The sequence below is a fragment of the Emys orbicularis genome, chromosome 9 (genome assembly GCF_028017835.1).
Source record: "Emys orbicularis isolate rEmyOrb1 chromosome 9, rEmyOrb1.hap1, whole genome shotgun sequence".
Classification (NCBI taxonomy): Eukaryota; Metazoa; Chordata; order Testudines; family Emydidae; genus Emys; species Emys orbicularis.
The window spans coordinates 43156398-43180162 of NC_088691.1; the positions used below are offsets into that span (position 1 = coordinate 43156398).

At 51.2% G+C, this 23765-nt stretch overlaps 1 protein-coding gene across 1 annotated transcript in view; it reads right to left on the minus strand.

Annotated features, from left to right (window-relative positions):
* ENOX2 (ecto-NOX disulfide-thiol exchanger 2) overlaps positions 1–23765 on the minus strand; it is a 132587-nt gene that overhangs the window by 41885 nt on the left and 66937 nt on the right. The window contains exons 6-8 of the mRNA XM_065410746.1: positions 18253–18486; positions 7557–7769; positions 5392–5498 (exon numbers count right to left, since the gene is read on the minus strand). Of these exons, the coding sequence (XP_065266818.1) occupies positions 5392–5498; positions 7557–7769; positions 18253–18486 (554 nt within the window). The remainder of the gene's footprint in view (positions 1–5391; positions 5499–7556; positions 7770–18252; positions 18487–23765) is intronic.

Here is a 23765-nt window from a genome sequence, read left to right on the forward strand (position 1 = left end):
TGATTTATGGCTTGCCTATGTTATGATTACTAAGCAACGTCCCCCTGCATAAAAGCAATGCTTCTCAGTAGGTTAGGTCATTGGGTCTTTCACTCCCACGTTGCATAAAGCCTTTTGTGTAACAAATAGTATGCAGTGCTGACTGAAATAATACCATGGTTTAATGTCAAAGTATAGCACAGGAAATACACTGAGGTAAGTTAGACCTCAGTAGGGGTAGGTTAGACTGCACTTTTTCTAAGCAGAAATATAGCTGCAAAGAGCCTTCTGTCACTGTTACACATTACATTAAATCGAAAAGCGTAACCTTTATTGTTACATATCCACTCTATTCTGATTTTGAGGGCTACCCATAGTTATGAGAGGAAGTGGAACAAGTTAGAGAGGTTGTAAACTGACCAGTTAGACACAGCCAGTTTGATTATATGGTTCTTAATTATAAGAAAAATGAATAATTGTCACCTTCCATCCCTCTAGCTTGATTCTCCATCCATGACACTTCCTGTGTGCCCATCAGACCCTGAGCCTGCAGGCAACACCCCTTATGGGAGAGGATTCCTTTTGCAGTGCTGCCAACTCACAATTTTGGTCCCTGCTGCAGGCAGTCTTGCAACGATAAATCTGTCAATCATACAATCTGGGTGAAGCAAAATATGAGAGACATGGGCTACCTCACATGATCCCCTTTAACCCAGCGGAAGGTGCACATCCATAGGCCATTAATCCTTGTCACACATCTTCCACTGACAGCTATTAAAGGTTCTGTGCACTTCACCACCCTTATCCTGAGCCAAAGTGTCATACTGCTGGAGAGATAACTATTATTCACAGATAACATAACTCAGAGCCTGTATAAGGTTATTTCAGGCACAGCTGGGAGTAAAACCGAGGTCTCTAAGATATACCTACGATAAACAGAAATCTTACCCGCTTTGCTACATAACCTTCCAGATGTTTCTGTAGCTTACTCTAGCACAATGTGGCTTTGTGTCACCCGTTAGCAGCTAGGACACAGAGGGAGTTTCATAGACTCATAGATTCCAAGGCCAGAAGGGAACATTGTGATCATCTAGACTGACCTCCTGTATAACACAGGCCGCAGAACTTCCCCGAAAGAATTCCTAGAGCATATCTAAAAAAAATCCAATGATCAATTACTCTCACCATTTGCAACTTATACCTTATTTCCAGTCAGAACTTGTCTAGCTTTGAATCCAGCCATGGAAGCATGTTATAGCTTTCTCTTCTAGAATGTAGAGCCCATTATCAATTTTTCCCCTATGTAGGTACTTATAAGCTGGGATCAAGTCACCCCTTAAACGTCTCTTTGTTAAGCTAAATGGATTGAGCTCCTTGAGTCTATCACTAAAAGGCACATTTTCATATCCTTTAATCATTCTCATGGCTCTTCTCTGAATCCTCACCAATTTACCAACATTCTTCTTAGGGTCTGTCCACACTGCAATCAGGAAGTGTGACTGTAACACGTATAGACATACCTGAGCTATCTAGGTCAAAGCTAGTTTGGGTAACAATAGCAGTGAAGATGCAGCAGGGGCACCTGTAAAGGCTAGCCCTGCATGCCCAGCACCCTGGGTACCTGCTTGGGCAGCCACTGCTACTGCTATTGTTACTGAAGCTAGCTAGATCAATGCTAGCTGAGGAATGTCTACACGTGTTTTAATCACACCTTCCACCTGCAGTGTAAACATACCCACAGGAGTCTCTCGTACAGCATGGGGATGGTTGCAAAATAAGAAGCAAACTGTACTGAAGAGGATTTCTTGGTACTGACTCTCCCAAATGAGGAAATGGGAGGTGAACAGCCCAGCAGCATGCTCCCCTGAAGGATGGGGGACATGTGCCTCCATCATCCACAAAGATGTTGAGCTGGGGAAATGTCCAAGCCAGCTCCCCTAAAAGTTTTGTTGAGGGTGAAAACTCTATCCCCATTGGTCAACTAATAGTAAGTGAGGTGAGTAGGACACCTTGGTGGGAGACAGGGTCTGCCCAGGTGCCATAGTTGGCAGGAGAATTGTATGGGGTGAGGAAGGGTCCCCCCGGATCTTCTCGGAGAGCTGCACACCTTTGTCATTCAATTCTAAGCCAGGGGAACACTGTCTGCTTTTGGATTGGTGCTTACATTTTTCACAGCTCCAGTGGCCAGCTTTGACATCACACACTACAGCATGGCCAGAAAGACAGGAACACTCCACAACTAGCACCAGGACCTCTGAGAATTACAGTTAGAGAAGAACAGTCTTCTGTGTGTTCCAGGCGGTGGGAGGGTGCAGCAGCCTGGCAACAGCATGCTGTGGGGCTGTGCACAATGTAAGCAATAGTAAGTGAGGTGAATAGGACACCTTGGTGGGAGGCAGGGTCTGCCCAGGTGGCAGGGGAATTGTATGGGGTGAGGAAGGGTCCAGCCTGGATCTTTTTGGAGAGCTGCACACCTTTGTCATTCCAATTCTAAGCCAGGGGAGCACTGTCAGCCTGGAAAGACAAACCTTGCTACCCCCTTCCTTCTGTGGGTCACAAAGGATTTAACTATGCCTGACAGCATCCTGGGAGGAGGATGGTCTTGTGGTTCAAGCACTGAACTGGGACCCAGAAGACAAAAGTCCTGTCTGTCATAAAGTTCATGACCTTGGGCAACCACCTAATTACTCTGTGCTTGAGCTTCCCATGTGTAAAATGGTAGTGTTGATAGTATTGGTATATTCCTTCCTCAGGGATCAGTTCATTAATGACTGTGATGTGTCCAGATACCTCATCGCTGGGGCCACAGAAGCAGATAGATCTCCATTTTACCAACAGGGAACTGAGACCTGGAGATGTAATGAGTTGTTCGAGGCCTCACAGCAGGTCTGTGGCATACTGGAGTGTATAACCTAGATCTCCTGACTCTGCATCCCAAGCTTTGATTAGTCAATACCCTATCTTACATCCATCCGAATTTTGTAAACAATGGCTACAAATACCTACCCAAGTTGCAGTCTCTTATTAATACAGCATTGTACTTCTCCGCATGGGCTCAGCTTGCTCATTATGCAGCTGCCAGGGCAGCTCCATGGTTAAGGTTATGTTGAGATTAGCAGGGACTCAATTACTTTATTTTTCAAACATAAAAGATTATTTCCAAACTTACAGCACTCCCTCTGTGAATAAAGAATGGACTTTGTGAATTCACAAATGTCTCCACTGTTCAGTGTAAGAGGCAGGAGTATTTTAAAATTATTCCTTCTTGAACTTCGATTCACAAGCCTAGCCTGTTTTGGATCTCTGCAGCTGATGAATGTCTTTGTTGTGAGACTCGATGACTGATTCACTGGAGGATTTTATTAAATCTAGACTGAGACTTCTTTTTTAAGTTTCATTAGCTGAAAATAACTGAATTATTTGCATGTTCTACATCACTCTTTATATCCTGGGGGGATAATAGTTTGGAAGACACCATCAGCCTTCCTAACGGGAGAGGTGTAAGAGTGGGACTCAGTGTGGGAGGAGCCCCATCCTATGAGGTTTTCAGGAGAGGAGCTTCATGCCTACAGATCTCCTCAGCGTAGCAGATCTCTGCAGCCACTCCTGCAGACCTTACAAGGTTCACTATAGCAGAGTCTCCTCCTGCACACTTCCTCAGGCATGCCAAAGAGGAGCTGGATGAACTCTACAGGCAGGGATCTAGTGTTATGACCCTTTCCAGTGGTCTGATGGAAGAATGGGTTCCAGTGTACAAATTTTCCATCCTTAGAAACTGAGAGCCAAATCCTGGGAGAATATCACTTCCATAAAAATAAGTGTTCGGTGATCTGAATTTGTTCCGGAACTAACCTGTGAAGGTGCAGCACTGCTTCATACAGGGGCCAGGTAAGAACAGATCTCTTCTGCCTCATATTTTATTGTTTGTAGTGTTGAAGCAGTGTTGGTACCAGGATATGAGAAAGACAAGGTGGGTGAGGAAATATATTTTATTTGATCAGTTTCTGTTGGTGAGAGAGACAAACTTTGGAGCTACACAGAGCTCTTCTTCAGGCCAGAGGAAGAGCTCCGTGTAAGGTTGAAAGTTTCTCTCTCTCACCAACAGAAGCTGGTCCAATAAAAGATATTACGTCACCCACCTTGTCTCTCTCATCTTTTATTCTCACTTTAGAAGGAACTGCAGTTGTAACCACAACCCAAAGTAATTCCACTGTTACACTGTAAACTTAGGCTATGTCTACATTAGCACATTTGTTAGTAAAACTTTTGTCAGTCAGGAGTGTGAAAAAACACCGCCCTGACTGACATAAGTTACACCAGTGGTTCTCAACCCACGGGCCCGTATGCGGCCTAATTAACAAACAGCTGCGGCCCAGCTGTGTGCTAAAAAATCCGGGTCCTGGCTGCCCGGCCCTCCACGGCAGGGCCTGGGGTCCAGCTGCCTGTCCCTGCGCCCAGGGCTCCACTCCTGGCCCCACTCTATTGAGGGATCTCTGGGCAGGGGGCGCTGTGGTTCTCAGCCTGAGGACCACAATGATAAATAGGCTGAGAACCACTGAGTTACAGTGACAGAAGCGGCAGTGTGGACAGTGCTAAATCACAAGAACATAAGAACGGCCATATTGGGCCAAACCAAAGGTCCATCTAGACCAGTATCCTGTCTTCCGACAGTGGCTAATGCCAGGTGCTTCTGAGGGAATGAACAGAACGGGTAATCACCAAGTGATTCATCCCCTGTCGCCCATTCCCAGCTTCTGACAAAATTGCCAGCCATCATAGCTACCTCCTCTCGTTGAGGGTGGTTTAATTACGCCGACGGGAGAGCTCTCAGAGCGGCTACACAGGAGACCTTACAGCGGCACAGCTGCAGCGGTACAACTATGTCGCTGTGAGGTCTCCAGCGAAGACATAGCCTTAATTACATTCTATAGGCACAGAAGTATAATGATGTCCTTCATCAGACCTGCTGGATTTGTGCCAGCTTTAAACTTTGCACCTCTAAAGACTGTTACAAGAATTAGATAAAGGACTGTGTAGTCCTTTTTAGGATTCTCTCTCAGGTGATTCCATGCAGTTTCCATACCAGTACACAAATGTTTACAGCCCTAATACCACAATAGAAACCATGGCCCAATAGTTATTCTTGTACACAATACCAATGGCTTACAGGGCTCAATTTATCGTTACTAGGGCTGTGTTAGCATACACAGGATCCTTCTCCAGTCAGAGACATCAATGGAACACATATTACCTTTGTTTCAGCAGATGATCTAAGTAAGGCCCATATTGCACCATTTCATTTAAGGCTGTTTCTGTCCATGTGAGTACAGTGCCCACGTAAACTTAAAATCAATATCCTGTTAAGAAAGAGACTGTACTCTGGAGGATCTAACACAATAAAAAATTACCAACCTCGGCTTGTTTGCACCACACGCTGATGTTCTTACGCTGAGCTTTCGTGAAATGGTCCCAAGCCTTTTGTTTGGAGGCGGAATGGTACACAGCCACTATCTGCTCAACTGTAGTGTGAAATCAGCAGTCAAATCGGGCCAGAATATCATCCAGAGAATGCGAACGAGAGGAGTAAAGGAGTAAAAGAGCGGAATCAGGCAGGTGGTTTGGCTAATCTTTTGTTATAACACTGTATTATGCTGAGGCCATGCTCAGGAGGAACTCAGTGCCCAGAAAGGAAAGAGGGGACTCCAGAAGGCCAAAGCCTAAGTGTCTATCAAGTTATTAACAACTGGGGACGCCAGTGTCATTCTCAACAGAACAAAAGCGAAACAGGGTTAAATGCACGAAGGATACATTGTAGAGGTGGAGCCAACAAGTCAAACAGGATTTCCTGGAAATCCAGCAGAACAGGGTCTCGCACTCTTTAGAATGGAAGGATTTTGTAGCTGGCTTTATGGATGTTCTTCTGTCCCATTGTTTCAGTCCCAAAGCACAGAGGCATAACCTGGACATTATAACACACCACCCACATAAACACAGGGAAGGATCCTCCACCACAGGGCAGCAAAACCAGGAAGCTCTCTCCTTTCCCTGGACACTCACCTGTCAAACCAGGGCTCCGGAGTCATTTTCCTGCCAATTTTTGGAGAAGTTTTTAAAGGAAGTACGTGATCTCCCGCTGCAAAGGGGTAGAATTCACCTCACAACAAGAAGCATAGCTAGAATTGGCTTTGTATATTTGGCCTGCTGCAGTGGGCATGATGAAATAAAACTCAGTGCACTCTATGTTTAGACTAACCAGTGCAGCTGTAATAAGAATACTAATGGGTGTGCTATAATGACTGATTACTAAGGCTGCAATTTAGTTACGGAGGTCACGGAATCCGTGACTTCCAAAGACATCTGTGACTGGGATCTGCAGGGTCCCCTGCAACATGTGGAGGCAGGGAACTGTGAGGTACCCCCGCAGCTCCCAGCCACCGCAGGTGGCAGGGGGGAACTCCGCAGCTCCCCACCGCTCCCGGCCACCATGGGCAGCAGGAGGGAACCACCACTCCCAGCCACTGCGGGCAGCAGGGGGGACCCGGCGGCAGGGGGAATCCCCGCCACTCCCAGCCGCTGCAGGCGGCAAGGCGGACCCTGCCACTCCCTGCCCCGAGGGCAGCAGGAGGTCCCGGCGGCTGGGGGGGAATCCCCGCCACTCCCCATCCCCATTGGTGACAAGAGGGACCCCCATCGCTCCCCGCTGCCATGGGCGGCAGGAGGAACCCGCAGCAGGGGGAATCCCACTGCTCCCTCTGCTGCCCTCGGGGGGATCCATGGAGCTCCCGGCTGCTGCAGGTGGCGGGGGGGCCCCGGCAGCTCCCAGCTGCAGTGGGGGGGACCCCTGGAACTCCCTGTCCCCCTTCCCTCCCCCCACAGCTGCCCAGGCTACCCATTTTGTCATGGGTATTTTTAGTAAAAGTCAAGGACAGGTCACGGGCTTCCGTGAATTTTTCATTATTGCCCGTGACCTGTCTGTGACTAATTACACAACACTTCCTGCTCTCTCTATTACTACTTACTCTGCAGAAAACACTGCATCTCTTGGATTCAATGCCCATATTTGTTTATGTTAAGAATAGAAAAAAATCTGAATCAAGATTAAAAAAGATTAAGCATGAAAGGAAAACCAAATGCAAAAGGTTTAAAATTTGGTCCTACATCACCATGAGAAATTGATTTAATCTCCTATTTATGGAAACAGGACTTTGAAAACATTCTGTTACATCCTACCTTTGGTGAGTCAATCCTGAACATTGCACCGAGGCACTGGGCTGCTGGGGACTTACCTTCACTGCACACAAAGGGGCAGAATGTTGGGCATTGCTACAGTAGAATAATTAACAGAATATATTTGAGAGAGAACAAATGAGTTCATTCCCCCGTGCGTAAATGCTTCCTCCACGATACACCAGAAGAAGTTTATGGAGGTAAATGACATATATCTGTAAATTAACTGTATTTGTTCAGCCATGGTGATTATTTTTTCTGGGGTCTTGCTGTATTTGCTGTGCCCCCTCAAAAACAAAAAAATCTCCCAGTAATACATGAACAACGCTCAGTGCAGAAATACTACTCACACTGAACTAGAATCCCTGAGAGAGCAAGCTTAAACTTCTCCTTAGCTTCCTCCATCTCTTTCTCATGGGCTGCTTTCTCGTTCATCAATCTGCGAATGTGACTGTTAGCTGACTGGATCATGGAGTAGAAGTTGTTTGCACTCCGCCTGTTCACTTCCCCACGTTCTATCCAGGTCACCAAGGTCTGCACTGCTTCCAAGAACTTGGAATCATCTGGGTCAAAACAGAAAATTTTTAGAACAGGCAAAATCTGCAGAGTCATTTCCAGTGGCACAGCTGTTCAGCAGCCACCTTCCCAGCAGTCAGCACTGAACTATTTGCTTAGTCTAGCAGGATTAGATTCCTCAAAACACAACACGGCCAGCTTTCAGTCAAATATCAAATACATAGGGGCTGCCAGCACAGCAATTTATGGAAAGCATGCTTTGCAAAGATTATCTAAGAGGTTTTCTGGTTTCTCTGTATTTGATGATAATTTATGAATCTGGCTAGCTACTACTATTTTTAAATATTCTCCAATTATGATAATATTTTAAAGGGGAAATTCATTACATTAGGCCACAGGCCTAATCTGTCTTAAAATTATTATCTGAATTGTCCTCAGAATTATACATAGTTTTAAATCTGCCTCTTTGCTGCAGAGAAATCAAGAAAAAAAAGTAGTTGCTGAAATACTATACAGAGGAAGGCAAGGCCCCCAGCTAGCTCACAACCATAGTGCTGGAGCAGAGTTGGGTAAACTGCAGCAGCTCTACTGAAGACACAATACAAAGGCATGGATCAAACCCTGAAATGCCTACCCAGTTTTAGTCACTCTTTGCCCTGGCAAAATGCCCACTGACTCAAAGACAGTTTGCCTGAGTAAAGGCATGAAGATTTAGCTTCATGTTTACTTAATGGAAACAAACAAAATTAGTTTAGCAAGGAATGTCACTTTCAGGCTACTAAAGAACAATAACAAATGTTACAACTCAGGGGACTGGCAAAAGGCTGGCTGAGGAGCAGGTGAGCTGGCTATGGGGTGGGCAGCAGGGTGTCCCTGGCTCAGGGGACTGGTGAACGGATGGCCCAGGAATTGGTGAGTGACTGGCTCCAGGGCAAGGTGCTGGGGAGTGCCTGGCTCAGGGGACTGGTGAATAGTTAATTCAGGGAGATGCTTGGCCACAAAAGCTGTTTACCTCTAGGTCACTGGGTCATATCTGCCTCAGGTAACAGTAACTGAGAGGACTTGCCAGATGAAGGCTATTGTCTAGCCTTTGTGAAAGGGGTTGCTGTTCTCAGCCTACGTCACCCCTCTAGCTGTTGAGAGGGGTTCCATGCTGACCAGCTGGGAAACTGCAGCCCAAATTTTCAAAAGTCTCTAGTGATGTTAGGTGCCCAACGTGAGACACCTGAAAGCAGCTGATTTTCAGAAAGTGCTGAGCACCCTCACCCCCTCAGAGTCAGGCCCATTTTAGGAGTCGCAAGTTGGGCACCCAATGCCACTAGATTTTGAAAATCTGGGCCTGTTTAATATATATGCCCTATGTAGATTTATGCCACACAAAAACAGATCACTTAACTTTGTTGTAAATGTGTCTTTTCATAGCAGAAAGTTTACTACTCTAAGTCGGTTAACCATACCCCCAAGACCACAAAGGTAGTTGTTAATGTCTTGATGCCTTTGCTGCTCCTCCCACATTAGCCTGGAAAGTGTCACCACCTCAGCTGAAAAATGTCCCAGCTTTAACCCCTAAATAACCACAAACATGTTCAATTCTACCTAGAGAAGGGTGTCTCAGAAACTTCTAGTCCCTTGTTCTTGGTGACATAAGTGATGGATCAAATATCCAATTTCCTGAATGACTTTGTCCACCCAAGATGAACCTGATGGCCCTGCTGACATCCAAATGGTGTCAACTCTATCTCCTGAGGATGAGAGGGCTCAGGACAGAATGAAGTCCTGATTGAGCTGGTGAGAAGAACGGATTTTAGGTAGGAAATCTGAGTATTACTTTTGGGGGAAAGCTGCAGAAAAGCCTCTTGACAGACAGTGCATTTAACTTGCTAATCCTTCAAGCAGATGTGACTGCAATTAAGCAGGCATCTTTGATAGAGAAGAAATATCATGAGTTAACCATCGGCTGAAAGGGCTGCTCTGTGAAGTGTTCCATAACGAGGTTTAGCTTCCAGCTAGTATAGGAGCTTTAATAGAAAGGAAATCTTTGCCACTGCTTTAAGAAACCGGGAGATGTGTAGGAGAGAAGCCAGACTGCCTTTGTCAGATGACATTGTGAGAGAAAAGACAGTTACCTTTTCCGTAACTGGTGTTCTTCAAGATGTGATGCTCATGTCTATTCCACAATAGGTGTGCGTGCTTGCCACATGCACTGGTGCTGGAAGCTTTTCCCCTAGCAGTATCCATAGGGGGGAGTACCCCCTGTGACCTCTGGAGTGGCGCCTGCCTGGCCCAGTATAAGGGGAGCTGAGCGCTCTCCCCCACCCTTAGTTCCTTCTTGCCAGACAACTCCAACAGAGGAGAAGGAGGGTGGGATGTGGAATAGACATGAGCAACACATCTCGAAGAACACCAGTTACGGAAAAGGTAACTGTCTTTTCTTCTTCGAGTGATTGCTCATGTGTATTCCACAATAGGTGATTCCAAGCTATATCTGTTGGAGGTGGGTAGGAGTTCACAAGTTCCCAGGACGGAGGATGGCCCTGTCTGGGGGACGATCGCATAGTGCGAGGTGAACGTGTGAACCAAAGACCATGTGGCAGCCCTACAAATGTCCTGGATGGGGATGTGGGCCACGAAGGCAGCCGACGAGGCCTGCGCCCGAGTCGAGTACACCCTCACAATGGGTGGCGGAGGGAACACCCGCCAGCTCATAACAGGAACGGATGCACGAAGTGATCCGATTGGAAAGCCGCTGAGTGGAAATCAGCTGGCCCCTTGCGTGCTCAGCCAGGGCGACGAACAGTTGCGAGGACTTTCTGAATGACTTAGTCCGCTCGAGGTAAAGAGCCAGAGCCTGCCGCACATCGAGCGTGTAGAGACGGTGCTCCTCACTGGACGCATAAGGGATGGGGCAGAGGACTAGTAGAAAAATGTCCTGACCCATGTGGTAGGCGGAGACCACCTTAGAGAGGAATACGGGATGTGGGCGGAGATGGACCTTGTCCTTATGAAAGACCGTGTACGGCGGCTCGGAGGTCAGGGCCCTGAGGTCTGAGACTCACCTGGCCGACGTGATTGCAACCAGGAAGGCCACCTTCCACGAGAGGTGAGACCAGGAGCACCTGGCCAGTGGTTCAAACGGGGGCCCCGTGAGACGAGCCAACACCAGGTTTAGGTCCCACTGCGGGACTGGGGGTCTAGAATATGGAAAAAGACGGTCCAAACCCTTAAGGAACCGGCCAGTCGTAGCATGGGAAAAAAATGTGTGCCCTTGCACCGGCGGATGGAAGGCCGATATGGCTGCCAGGTGCACCCTGACCGATGAGAGCACCAGGCAGAGGAGGTAATCAAGGATAAACTGGATCAGGGCAGTCACCGGGGAGACACCCTGGTCCGCTGCCCACCTAGAAAATCGGGACCACTTCACCAAATAAGCGCGGCGGGTGGAGGGCCGTCTACTTTCGAGGAGGACGCGCTGAACCTGGTCCGAGCATGACCTTTCCTCTCCACCTAACCACTGAACAGCCACAGCCAGGTGAAGAGCCGCTAGGTTGGGATGGAGGAGGCAGCTCTGGTCCTGAGAGAGCAGGTCCGGGCGGAGCGGCAACAGCCATGACAGAGCTACTGCCAGGCCCGTGAGGGTCCCGTACCAATGCTGCCTGGGCCATGCCGGGGTGATCAGGAGGACCCGGGCCTTGTCCGACTTTATCTTCTCCAGAACCCCGCTGATTAGGGGGAACGGGGGAAAGGCGTAAAGAAGCCGGCCTGACCAGGACAGGAGAAAGGCATCAGAGATAGCGCCCCTCCCCAGGCCCCCCCCGGAGCAGAACCGGGGGCATCACCAGTTCTGCCGAGTCGCGAATAGGTCCACCTGGGGAGTTCCCCACCTTTGGAAGAGCCAGTGGGCCACTCCCGAGTGGAGGGACCACTCGTGTTGCGAGAAAAAGTCCCTGCTCAAGCGATCTACCCTCTCGCTCCGGGAGCCCGGTAGGTGGAAGGCCTTCAGATGGATGTTGTGGGCTATACGGACATCCGGAGAGGTTGTTCCGCCTTTTTAGAGATGGGGGCCATCGAGGCCAATGTTTGCCATAGGGCATTTGAAATCTTAGCCACACCTTCATGAAGAGGCAAGGCCACCCTACCCGGTGCCGATGGGGACAACACGTTAAAAAGGGAATCCGAGGGCTCCTCCATCTCCTCTGCCTGGAGGTGTAGGCTTGCTGCCACCCTCTTTAAGAGTTCTTGGTGGGCCCTAAAGTCCTCCTGCAGGACGAAGGGGGGCGGGGTCGCAACCGCCTCCTCCGGGCGGGGCGAAGAGGCAGGTGTGGTGCTCTGGGTGTCGTTCGGCACCGGAGGGTCCACCACTTGGTCAGATTCTGGGCATGGTGCCAAGGATGTACGTCCCACCGACTCCTTTCTCAGGGGTCTGGAGAGGGAGGCCGATGGTGCTTCCGAGGCTCCGGCCACAGAGCGAGTTCCTACCGGGGCCGTGCTGGAGGCCATGGTGCCCACTGGTACCATTCAGCCGTCCACGACACTCGGTGCCACTGCACGTGCTGTGGCACCAACGGGCCCGGTTGGCTGAGTTGGCTGGCCTGGCCCATCAAAGGACGGCTATGAATGGAGACTGGGCTGGCGTAAGATCCGCTGCTGTCTCTGGACCAGGAGGAGTGGCGGTGCCGGGATCTACAATGGCCACAGGACCGTGATCTCGACGTGGAGGACAGGTACCAACAGTAATAGCTGCTCCGTGAATGGCCTCAACGGGCGGACCCGTGACGGCGAGACGCTGGCGATCGACGCCCGGGGCTGCAGTATCTTGGTGGAGACTTGGAGCGGGAGTCCGAGCGGGAATGGCGTCGACGACCGTGCCATGACCGACTGCAGTACCCTCTCCAAGACAAGGACCAATGGCAACACCCGCCGCGGTCCCGTCGATATTCCCTCCTTGAGGACGAGCAGTGCCACGAGTCCCGGACGGATGGTACCCAGCCAGACAGTCTGGTCGGCGGCAAGGGCGATCCACCTGGACTCTGCCCCAAGCAGTCGCTGGGCAGTGATCGGCATCGGGAACGTTCCCTCGACCGAGACCGGTACCGGGCCGGAGGCGACTGCAGAGATCCCAGCGGCAGCTTGCCTCTGGAGCGCAGGGCCGACATTGGTGGCGCTCTGGGCACCGGCATGGACATGACGTCCCGGGCCACCTGGAGGGCTTCAGGTGTGGAAGGCATCCGGACATCCGGAGAGGCCTGTTCTGAAGGGGCCGGGCTACTCCGCTCATCTTGAGTCAGAGGCCTGGGGCCCGGTGGGGATCGAGGACTGCCCGACATGGGCCTATCCTCTGTCCCAGATTTCCCTCGGTGCCGCTGCGAAGAAGGAGTCTTCTTGGCCCTCTTGGCATGCCCCGTGGATGGGGAGCGGTGCCGACTGGTCGATGGTACCGGAGGGTCGCCGCGTACCGACGCCGCGGTGCTGGGTACTGGTTCGGAGTGGCGTGCCGAGGTCGGGGTCAGCGCCGACTCCATCAGGATGGCATGGAGCCTAATGTCCCTTTCTCTTTTGGTCCGAGGCTTAAACAACTTGCAAATCTTGCACCTTTCACTGATATGGGTTTCTCCTAAGTAGCGCAAACAGCCTGCGTGCGGGTCGCTTCTTGGCATAGAACGCCTACAAGAGCCGCACGACTTAAACCCCGGGGCGCGGGGCATGCCCCAGCCCGGGCTCACCGACTATCTAAACTGCTAACTAACTACAGGTACTAATACTGAATGAATGAATGAATGAACAGTTCCGGGGACAAGCTACAGCAAAGCTGGAGCAGAGCAGTTCTAACGCACCTTCACTGGCAGCAAGAAGGAACTGAGGGTGTGGGGAACGCGCAGCTCCCCTATATCGCGCCAGGCACGTGCCACTCCAGGGGTCGTGGGGAGCGCTCCCCCCCCTACGGGTACTGCTAGGGGAAAAACTTCTGGCACCAGTGCACATAGCGAGCACGCACACCTATTGTGGAATACACATGAGCAATCACTCAAAGAAGAACCCAAAGCCACTGCTGAGGCTCAGCTTTTTAATGGAGTCACCACACAACACTCAGAGCTCCATGTTGTGCACTCCAGAATCTGCAGATCTTTCAGAGATCTGAGTATTTAAGCTCTGTGTATGGAATCCTTTCAGGAGTTGGAGAGTTAACCTGGCCAGAGAGCATCCTGGCAGAGGCCAGCAGCTGATCAGAGTATCTGAGCTTCCAGAGGTTGAGCTCCTCATGTTCAAAGCCATCAGCTGGAATTTTTCTGGATCTTGGCACCTTATAGGAATCTGCATCAGCAGATCTTGGTGATAGGTAACTGCTAGGAAGGGCACCAGGACATCTCTTTGAGGCAGGATAAACACGCCTGTGAGAGGTAACGGGCTGGAACTAGATCCACAGACTCACCTCATGTACAGGCCACCAAACAGTCATTAGATGAGAAGAGGAGGTTACGTACCTGTAAGTGGAGGTTCTTCGAGATGCATGGTCCCTATCTGTATTCCACTGAGGGTTTACACATGTGCAGCATGCATCCAGAGCTGTAGAATTTGAAAGTAGTAATTTCTGTTGTTCTGCCCTTGCTTCACCTCATGGTTTAATCTGAGGTGATAACAGACAGGTCAGATGGACAGTCTCCAGTTCCTTCACCACCGCAAATCCAACAGATCTGCAGCAGAGGGGAAGGAGGGCGGCAAGTGGAATACCGATAGGGACAACACATCTCGAAGAACCTCCACTTACAGGTAAGTAACCTCCTCTTCTTCTTCGAGTGATGGTACCTACTGTATTCCACTGAGGGTGATTAACCAGCAGTACCTAATTCAGAAGAGTGGCGTGGAGGGCGGCTGTGCTGAATGAGACATCCGTTGCAGAGTTCTGAACCAAGCTGCAATGTGTAGCGAAGGTATGTACCAAACTCTATGTGGCCACCATACATATGTCTCTAAGCTGCACATTGTGGAGGGTAGCCCTGGTGGATGCCTGGGCTCTCGTGGAATCGGCCCTCACACTGAGGTTTGGAGACGGTCCTGACAACTGATAGCATAGTGTAATGCAGTGGTTCTTAACCACGGGTACGTGTACCCCTGGGGGTACGCAGAGATCTTCCAGGGGGTACATCAACTAATCTAGATATTTGCCCAGTTTTATAACAGGCTACATAAAAAGCACTAGAGAAGTCAGTACAAACTAAAATTTCATACAGACGACTTGTTTATACTGCTCTATATTCTATACACTGAAAAGGAAGTACAATATTTATATTCCAATTGATTTATTTTATAATTATATGGTAAACATGAGAAAGTGAGCAGCTTTTCCAGTAATAATGTGCTGTAATACTTTTGCATTTTTATGTCTGATTTTGTAATAAGAACATAAGAACGGCCATACTGGGTCAGACCAAAGGTCCATCTAACCCAGTATCCTGTCTTCCGACAGCAGCCAATGCCAGGTGCCCCAGAGGGAAATGAACAGAACAGGCAATCACCAAGTGATCCATCCCCTGCCGCCCACTCCCAGCCTCTGGCAAATAGAGGCTACGGACACCATTCCTGCCCATCTTGGCTAATAGCCATTGATGGACCTATCATCCATGAATGTATCTAGTTCTTTTTGAACCCTGTTATAGTCTTGGCCTTCACAACATCCTCTGGCAAGGAGTTCCACAGGTTGACTGTGCGTTGTGTGAAGAAATACTTCCTTTTGTTTGTTTTAAACCTGTTGCCTATGAATTTCATTTGGTGACCCCTAGCAAGTAGTTTTTAAGTGAGTTGTAACTTGGGGGTACACAAGACAAATCAGACTCCTGAAACGGGTACAGTAGTCTGGAAAGGTTGAGAGCCACTGGTGTAATGCACCTGGAAATCCATTTGGAGATTCTCTGTGTGGAAATTGCTTGCCCCTTCAGTCTCTCTGCTATTGAGATAAACAATCTAGCAGACTTTCTGATTGATCTTGTCCTCTGCAGGCCCGGCAGATGTCAAGGGAGTGAAGTTGATGTTCCTCTTCCGAGATGTGAGGCTTTGGGAAGAAAACAGGTAAGTGAATGGGTTGGTAGACATGAAACTGAGAGATGAACTTTGGTAGAAACTTAGGATGTAGGTGCAGGGACACTTTGTCTTTATGAAAAGTGGTGAAAAGGGGGTCTCCCATCATGGCCCCAAGTTCCCCTGCCCTTCTTGCCAAAGTGATAACCACAAGGAAGGTGACTTTCATGGAAAGAAGGGACATAGAGCATGAAGCCAGTGACTCAAAGGGTTGTTTCATCAGTGCCAATAAAATGAGGTTGAGGTCCCAGTGGGGAGCAATAGGTTGTACAGGTGAAAAAGTTCTGAAGAGGCCTTTCCAAAACCTAATGGATGTGTAAATATGCAGTGTCCTTCCACGGGAGGGTGGAAGGCACTGGTTGCCACTAGTGGACTTTGAAAAAGATTAAGGTTAACTCCAACAACTTTAAGACAGGAAATAATCCAAAAGAAGGGAAATCTCCACTTCCTCTGGGGAAAGCCCTTTCTGTTGGGCCCAGAAGGTGAATCATTTCCACTTGGTCCAGTAGGGATGCCTAGTGGACTCTTTCTTGCACTTCTGATGAGCATTCTCATTCTAGAGAAGATGCCCATCCAAATACCACACTCTGAGGTGGGGTGAAGCATCTGTGTCTGATCCTGCCATTGTGTTGCGTTAACAGCTCAGGGAAAGTGGGACTGGGAAGTGGGGGACGCACTGACATGTGGAGAAGGTTGAGAAACCAGAACTGTCTTGGCCAGAATGGGGAAATCAGGATGACCATAGCTCTTTCCCTCTTTTACTCTTGTGGAGTACTCGTGGCAGGAGTGGTAGAGGAGGGTAGGTGTAGTTGATCTGCTCCAACCAGCGGAGTACGAGAGCATCGCCCAGAGAGTGGGGACCGATGCACCCCCAGAGCAGTATGTGCTGCATTTGTGGTTGGCGTAGGAGGCGATGAGGTCTCTGGTTGGAGACCCACATTGGTTGAAGATGTCGCTTAATACAGTGTCGTGGAGTTCCCACTCATGATTGGCCACGAATCTTCTGCTGTGAGAGAATCCACAATCACATTCTGAGTACCCAGAAGACAGGGTGCCAAAAGCAGGATCTTGTGGGCAATGCACTAATCCTAAGATTGACTACCTCCACACACAGAGCAGTTGATTTTGTGTCCCCTTGTTTGTTGATGTAATAAACGGTGGTAGTGTTGTCTGACATGATGAGAACATGATGGGAGGAGTGAATGGGAGAAAAGTTTGACATGCTCTCTATACTGCCCAGAGTTCCAGGATGTTGATATACATCTAGTATTCCTCAGAGGCTCGTGTGCCTTGCATCATGTGGTCTCCCATGTGTATTCCCCATACTAAGAGGGATGTGTGTGGGTGATGATCTTCCTGTCCTGGGAGGAAGGGAATCCTCACACAGATATGTTATGGGTCCATCCAGCACGGGAGGGAAGAGAGCACCTCAAGGGGGGGGACTGTCAGCAGAAGGTCCCTGATGTGCTGCATGGGCGAGTAAACTCCCTGGAGACACATCTGGAGGCAACAGAGGTGGAGGCAGGTGAAGGCGGTGACATACATGCAGGCTGCCATGTGGCCAAGGAGGGATAGGCAACTTCTGACTGGGACAGATGGAAAGTTGACTACTTGGGTCATGAGTTCTTGCAGAGTCTGGAATCTGTCCTTTTGTAGGTAAGCTCGTGCTGAAACTGAATTGATGGAGGCCTCTCTGAAGACTCAAGACTGTGCAGGAACCAAAGTTGATTTTTTGACAGACTCTGACTTCTAGGAAGGAAAGGAGTCTGAGCAACATGGAGGTCGAGATCCAAACTTCGTCTCTGGATTGCACTGCTAGGAGCCAGTCATCAAGACAGGGGAATACAAGGACCCCATAATGCAAAAGTCCCTCTATACAAAACGGCAGGCTCCCCTTCACTGCCCTGACTGTGCCACTCCTCCAGTGGCTAGTAGGGGACCCAATTATCACTAGCAATAGTGGCCTGCTCACTCCCTGACCATATTGCTCTTCCCCTGAACTCCTTCCTACATCTTCCTACTTCTCAGCTCTACTTCTGGCTCCTCCCTCCTCCCTCTCATGTTTACCAGCCCAAACTCCCTCCTCCCAGACAGTAACTGCAGGCTACCTGGCACCGTAGACCCAAACACAGCTCCCTTCTCTCAGGGAGTAACTGCGGACTATTTCCCCTGCAGCCCTTTTCTGCTGCCAACTTCCTGGTTTTATACCAGCCGCTCCTGTTCCTCCCCAGCTGGAGTCCATCTTCAATCAGTTCTTCCAATCCTTGGCTCTTTCCCAGGTACAGACTATCAGGCTAATTATTCTACTTTATCAGTCCTGCCTTGTGAGGGGTAAACACCCCATTACAGGGTACCAGGTGGTGGTATTATTCAGTCTAGTAAAGGAAGCCACTGAAATCTGGGTGTGTTTCATTTCTTACTATTTGCTATGAAAAACAACCAGTCTTCAGAACTACATACCTTTCAGCTTTTCAGCAACAATGCTGCACTCGTGGTCAGAGTAGTGGACAACAGGGGGTGGAGAAGGAGGACAGAATCTCTCCTCCTCCATTCTTCTACGATGGCGCTCCTCTCGTGCCAGCATCCGCTGCTTACACTCCCACTCATACAGATCATCCCGAGCTTGAGCAAAGTCCACATGGAGGCGTCCGGTATCCTTTTTGTCAGTGCTGGAGCCTAGCCTGATGCGATAACCTAATCGTCACAACAAAAAATTCAAAGACAGCTTGTACAATAACTAACCCATATGGTGATTGTGCCTCTAGCTCATACAGCTCTACAGAGACTGCCTGTTGGTGCCACAAAGCTACCCAATCAACCAGTAACAGTGATTACAGTGTAGGGTACAATGCACATGGAGCCTCTCCTGCCAGAGAGAAACAGAGACAGCAGCTAGGGAAGAGGTGGGCAAACTATGGCCCGCGGGCCACATCCGGCCTGCAGGACCCTCCTGCCCGGCCCCTGAACTCCTCGCCCGGGAGGCTACCTCCGGCCCCTCCCGTGCTGTTCCCCCTCCCCCGCAGCCTCAGCTCACTCCGCCGCCAGCGCAATGCTCTGGGCAGCGGGGCTGCGAGCTTCTGGGGCAGCACAGCTGCAGAGCCTGGCCTGACCCAGTGCTCTGTGCTGCACGGTGGCGTGGCTGGCTCCAGCCGGGCGGCGCGGCTATAGTGCCGCCAGCCACCGGTGCTCCAGGCAGCGTGGTAAGGGGGCAGGGAGCGCGGGGGTGGGTGGGCAGGGGGTGGGGGTGTGGATAGGGGTCGGGGCGGTCAGAGGGTGGGAAACAGGGGGGTTGAATGGGGGCAGGGGTCCTGGGGGGGCAGTCAGGAATGAGAGGAGGGTTTGGATGGGGCAACGGGAGGCAGTCCCAGGGGGACAGGGAGAAGGGATGGTTGGATGGGGCAGGGGTCCCGGGGGGGCAGTCAGGAAGGAGGGGGGGTTGGATGGGCCGGCGGGGGGCAGTCGGGGCAGGAGTTCCCGGGGCAGTCAGGGGACAGAGCGAAGGGGTGGTTGGATGAGGCAGGGGTCCCTGGGGGGCAGTCAGGAAGGAGGGGGGGGTTGGATGGGCCGGCGGGGGGCAGTCGGGGCAGGGGTTCCCGGGACAGTCAGGGGACAGAGCGAAGGGGTGGTTGGATGGGGCAGAGGATGGGGCCATCAGGAATGAGAGGAGGGGTTGGATGGGGCAGCAGGGGGCAGTCAGGGGTGGGAGTTCCGGGGGCGGTCAGGGGACAGGGAGCGGGGGTGGTGGTGGATGGGGCAGTGGTTCCGGGGAGGCCATCAGAGAACAGGGGGGTTGGATGGGGCAGGAGTCCCGGGGGGGGGGGGGGCGGCGGCGGATATGAGGTAGGAGCAGGGCTACAACCCCCTCCCCTAACCGGCCTACATACAATTTCTGAAACCCAATGCGGCCCTTGGGCCAAAAAGTTTGCCCGCCTCTGAGCTAGGGAGTTAAGAGCAATCGTAACATGTTTGATGCTGTCAACTTCACATCAACTAGCACCGTCTGCTAGGCAGAATTCAACATCCACCATTCCGTCTGGGCTCGTGTATATGCCATATCCAAAGCAATGAGCATTAGACCAGTAGCACACCCATTTGTGCATGGGACTGAGCATGCATGGAGGCTGCATAGAGGAGCATTCAGAAACCACCTTGGGTCCTTCACACATCCATCTAATATTCTGCACAAACAACTAGAGCCTCACAACCTGACGGGACCTGACTACAAGTGTTGGGTTTGGGTCAGGTGTGAAAACAGCCTGACACACTCAGCATTGGGGCCAGTTGAGTGGTCTCTGATCACCTCCTCCTGTCCGTGGGATCTGCGCAGCTGCCACCGCTAACTCACTAAACTGCGTATGCTGCAGAGCATGGTGAGGCAGCAGCAGCCGGAAGGAGTATGGCATGCAGTCCCAGCCACCATGCTGGTGCCATAGACAGGATGCAGCTGGAGATGGATTGTAGGCACAAGGTGTGAGGAGCAGGATGCCCCACCAGGCTGAGCCCCCAGGACAAGGCAATGGCGGCAGTGCTGACACAAGTTTGGGTGGAAGTATCGGGTTGGGTCAGATCTGAAAATGACTCGGCACTCTCTGGTCAGGTCTGGGTTAGCTGTGCTCATACTTCTCATGTGTCCTGCACTGTGTGGGACATCCTGCATCAAGCACTTATTTTTAAGGTTGCCCTGAATTGCCATTGCAAAGTCCCCAGCAATAAAAACTGGTTACCTATCTTTCGTAACTGTTGTTCTTCGAGATGGGTTGCTCATGTCCATTCCAATAGGTGTGTGTGCACACCACGTGCATGATCGTCGGAAGGTTTTTCCCCTCGTGGTACCCGTCAGGTCGGCTGTGGAGACCCCTGGAGTGGCGCCTTTATGTCAGTGTATATAGGTCCCTGCCGACCTGCCACCTGCTCAGTTCCTTCCCCAAAGACTTCAAAGTCACCCGCGAGTCCTTAAGGCTATGCAGGCGAGAGTCCGTATTTTGGGCGAACAGGCCCACACAGTCAAAGGGAAGGTCCTGTATTGTGTTCTGGACCTCAGGTGGTATCCCCAAGACCTGGAGTCACGCACTGCCCCTCACTGTGATGGCGGTGGCCATGGTCCGAGCCGCTGAGTCCGCAGTGTCTAATGCAGCCTGGAGGGAGGTTCTGGAGACCACCCTGCCCTCCTCAAGGAGTGTGCTAAACTCCTTGCGCGAGTCAGCTGGGAGTAACTCCTGGAACTTTGCCAATGAGCTCCAAGAGTTGAAAGCATAGTGGCTGAGTACCACGTGCTGGTTGGCCACTTGAAGCTGGAGCCCCCCAGTTGAGTAGACCTTCCGGCCGAAAAGGTCTAGCTTCTTACCGTCCCATGACTTAGGCATGGGACCCGGCTGTCCTTGCCGCTCTTTGTGGTTTGCCGCACCAACCACCAGAGTCCCCGACTGGGGGTGGGTGAAAAGGTGTTCATACCCTTTCTGCAGGAAAATATCATCTTTCCACCCCTTTAGTGGTGGGTGGTATAGAGGCCAGAGTCCGCCACAGCACCTTAGTGGTGTTTTGGATTGTTCTTATGAGGGGCAAGACCACCCTAGAAGGACCCTCAGAGGCAAGGATGTCCACCATCGGGTCAGACTCCTCCATGACCTCCTCTGCCTGGAGATTGAGGTTTAGGGCCACACTCCTAAGGAGGTCCTGGTGTCCATCGCTGGTAGGGTGGTGGTGGTGCCCGCCACCACCTCGTCTGGCAAGGAGGAGGCACGTGGGACAGGTTCTTCTTGCCCTTCTGGCTCTCTGGAGGTCGGGTCAGGTACCTTGGAGCCTCCCGTGACTGGAGGTGGCTCTAGTGTCACTGATGGCACTGGATCGGGTGCTGCACCTGAGCGTGACAGCCCAGAGTCCCTGTTTCATACGGGGTCCTCAGGAGCCCTGGGGTGTGGCGAGCCAGCGATGTTGCTTGGGGGGGGCACAGGGTACAGATGCCACCGATGCCGGCCTGGAGCCCTGACCCTGAGCCTGGTGGTAGGCCCAAGGGGTCCAAAAGGGACATTGGACTGGGCCCTGCCACTGGTGTGGCCAGGTGACTGCTGGTGCCGATGATTCCACCGGTCTGCGGTGCCGGGACCAGTGCCAGGACCGGGAGCGGTAGTGGCTGCGTCAAGAGACAGAAGACTTGGCGTCTGACTTGGATGAGTAGTTTGTGCCCGACCATGGGGGGAGTAGAGCCGGACGGTGGTGGGGAGCGGTACCAGGGAGATGGTGAGCAGCACCGTAACATCATAGGTTTGCCACGATGATTAACCAGAGGCGGTGCCGCCATCGGTGCCGCAAAGGGTGCCGGAGTCACATGCGGTGCCAGGCTAGACATTGCAGCTGGTGCCGCCGCCAGTGACGCTGATGGTGCCTGGGGACTGCGCCGTCATGGCAATGAGGTTTCGCACTGCTTCGTAGGTGTCCAGTGTGGAGGGAAGGTCGAGCTCTTCCTCCAAGTCCTCCCGAGTCGAGGAGTCCATCAGCACCAGACTTGACAAGCCTCCCGTTGGGGCCAGAGTCAATGGTGCCGGATCTTGAGGCCTAGACCGTGGGTGTCCCACCAGGGGACGCACCCTGCTGGAGTCCCCTCACTGCTTCTTGATGGGGGAACGAGCCCTGTCCGCCTTCTTTTTCTTACATAGAATCAGAATATCAGGGTTGGAAGGGACCTCAGGAGATCATCTAGTCCAACCCCCTGCTCAAAGCAGGACCAACCCCCAACTAAATCATCCCAGCCAGGGCTTTGTCAAGCCTGACCTTAAAAACCTCTAAGGAATGAGATTCCACCACCTCCCTAGGTAACCCATTCCAGTGCTTCACCACCCTCCTAGTGAAAAAGTTTTTCCTAATATCCATCCTAAACCTCCCCCACTGCAACTTGAGACCATTGCTCCTTGTTCTGTGATCTGGTACCACTGAGAACAGTCTAGATCCATCCTCTTTGGAACCCCCTCTCAGGTAGTTGAAAGCAGCTATCAAATCCCCCCTCATTCTTCTCTTCTGCAGACTAAACAATCCCAGTTCCCTCAGCCTCTCCTCATAAGTCATGTGTTCCGGCCCCCTAATCATTTTTGTTGCCCTCACTGGACTCTTTCCAATTTTTCCACATCCTTCTTGTAATGTGGAGCCCAAAACTGGACACAGTACTCCAGATGAGGCCTCACCAATGTCGAATAGAGGGGAACAATCACGTCCCTCGATCTGCTGGCAATGCCCCTACTTATACAGCCCAAAATGCCATTAGCCTTCTTGGCAACAAGGGCACACTGTCAACTCATATCCAGCTTCTCGTCCACTGTAACCCCTAGGTCCTTTTCTGCAGAACTGCTGCCTAGCCATTCAGTCCCTAGTCTGTAGCAGTGCATGGGATTCTTCCATCCTAAGTGCAGGACTCTGCACTTGTCCCTGTTGAACCTCATCAGGTTTCTTTTGGGCCAATCCTCTAATTTGTCTAGGTCCCTCTGTATCCTAACCCTACCCTCCAGCGTATCTACCACTCCTCCCAGTTTAGTGTCATCTGCAAACTTGCTGAGAGTGCAGTCCACGCCATCCTCCAGATCATTAATGAAGATATTGAACAAAACCGGCCCCAGGACCGACCCTTGGGGCACTCCGCTTGATACCAGCTGCTAACTAGACATGGAGCCATTGATCACTACCCGTTGAGCCCGACGATCTAGCCAGCTTTCTATCCACCTTATAGTCCATTAAACCAGCCCATACTTCTTTAACTTGCCGGCAAGAATACTGTGGGGGACTGCGACCGGTTCCGCCTGGTGGCACTGGCCTTACAGGTTGGGGAGCGGTGCCGGTGCTTCTTGGAGGAGTCCTTCCTCATTGCCGGGACATCCCGTACCGAAGTTGGGGCGCTGCGCACCGATGATGCCAGTGCCGCTTCCGGTGCCGGCTGCATGCGGAGAGCCGACTCCATCAGGAGGAGCTTCAAACGATAGTCCGCTCCC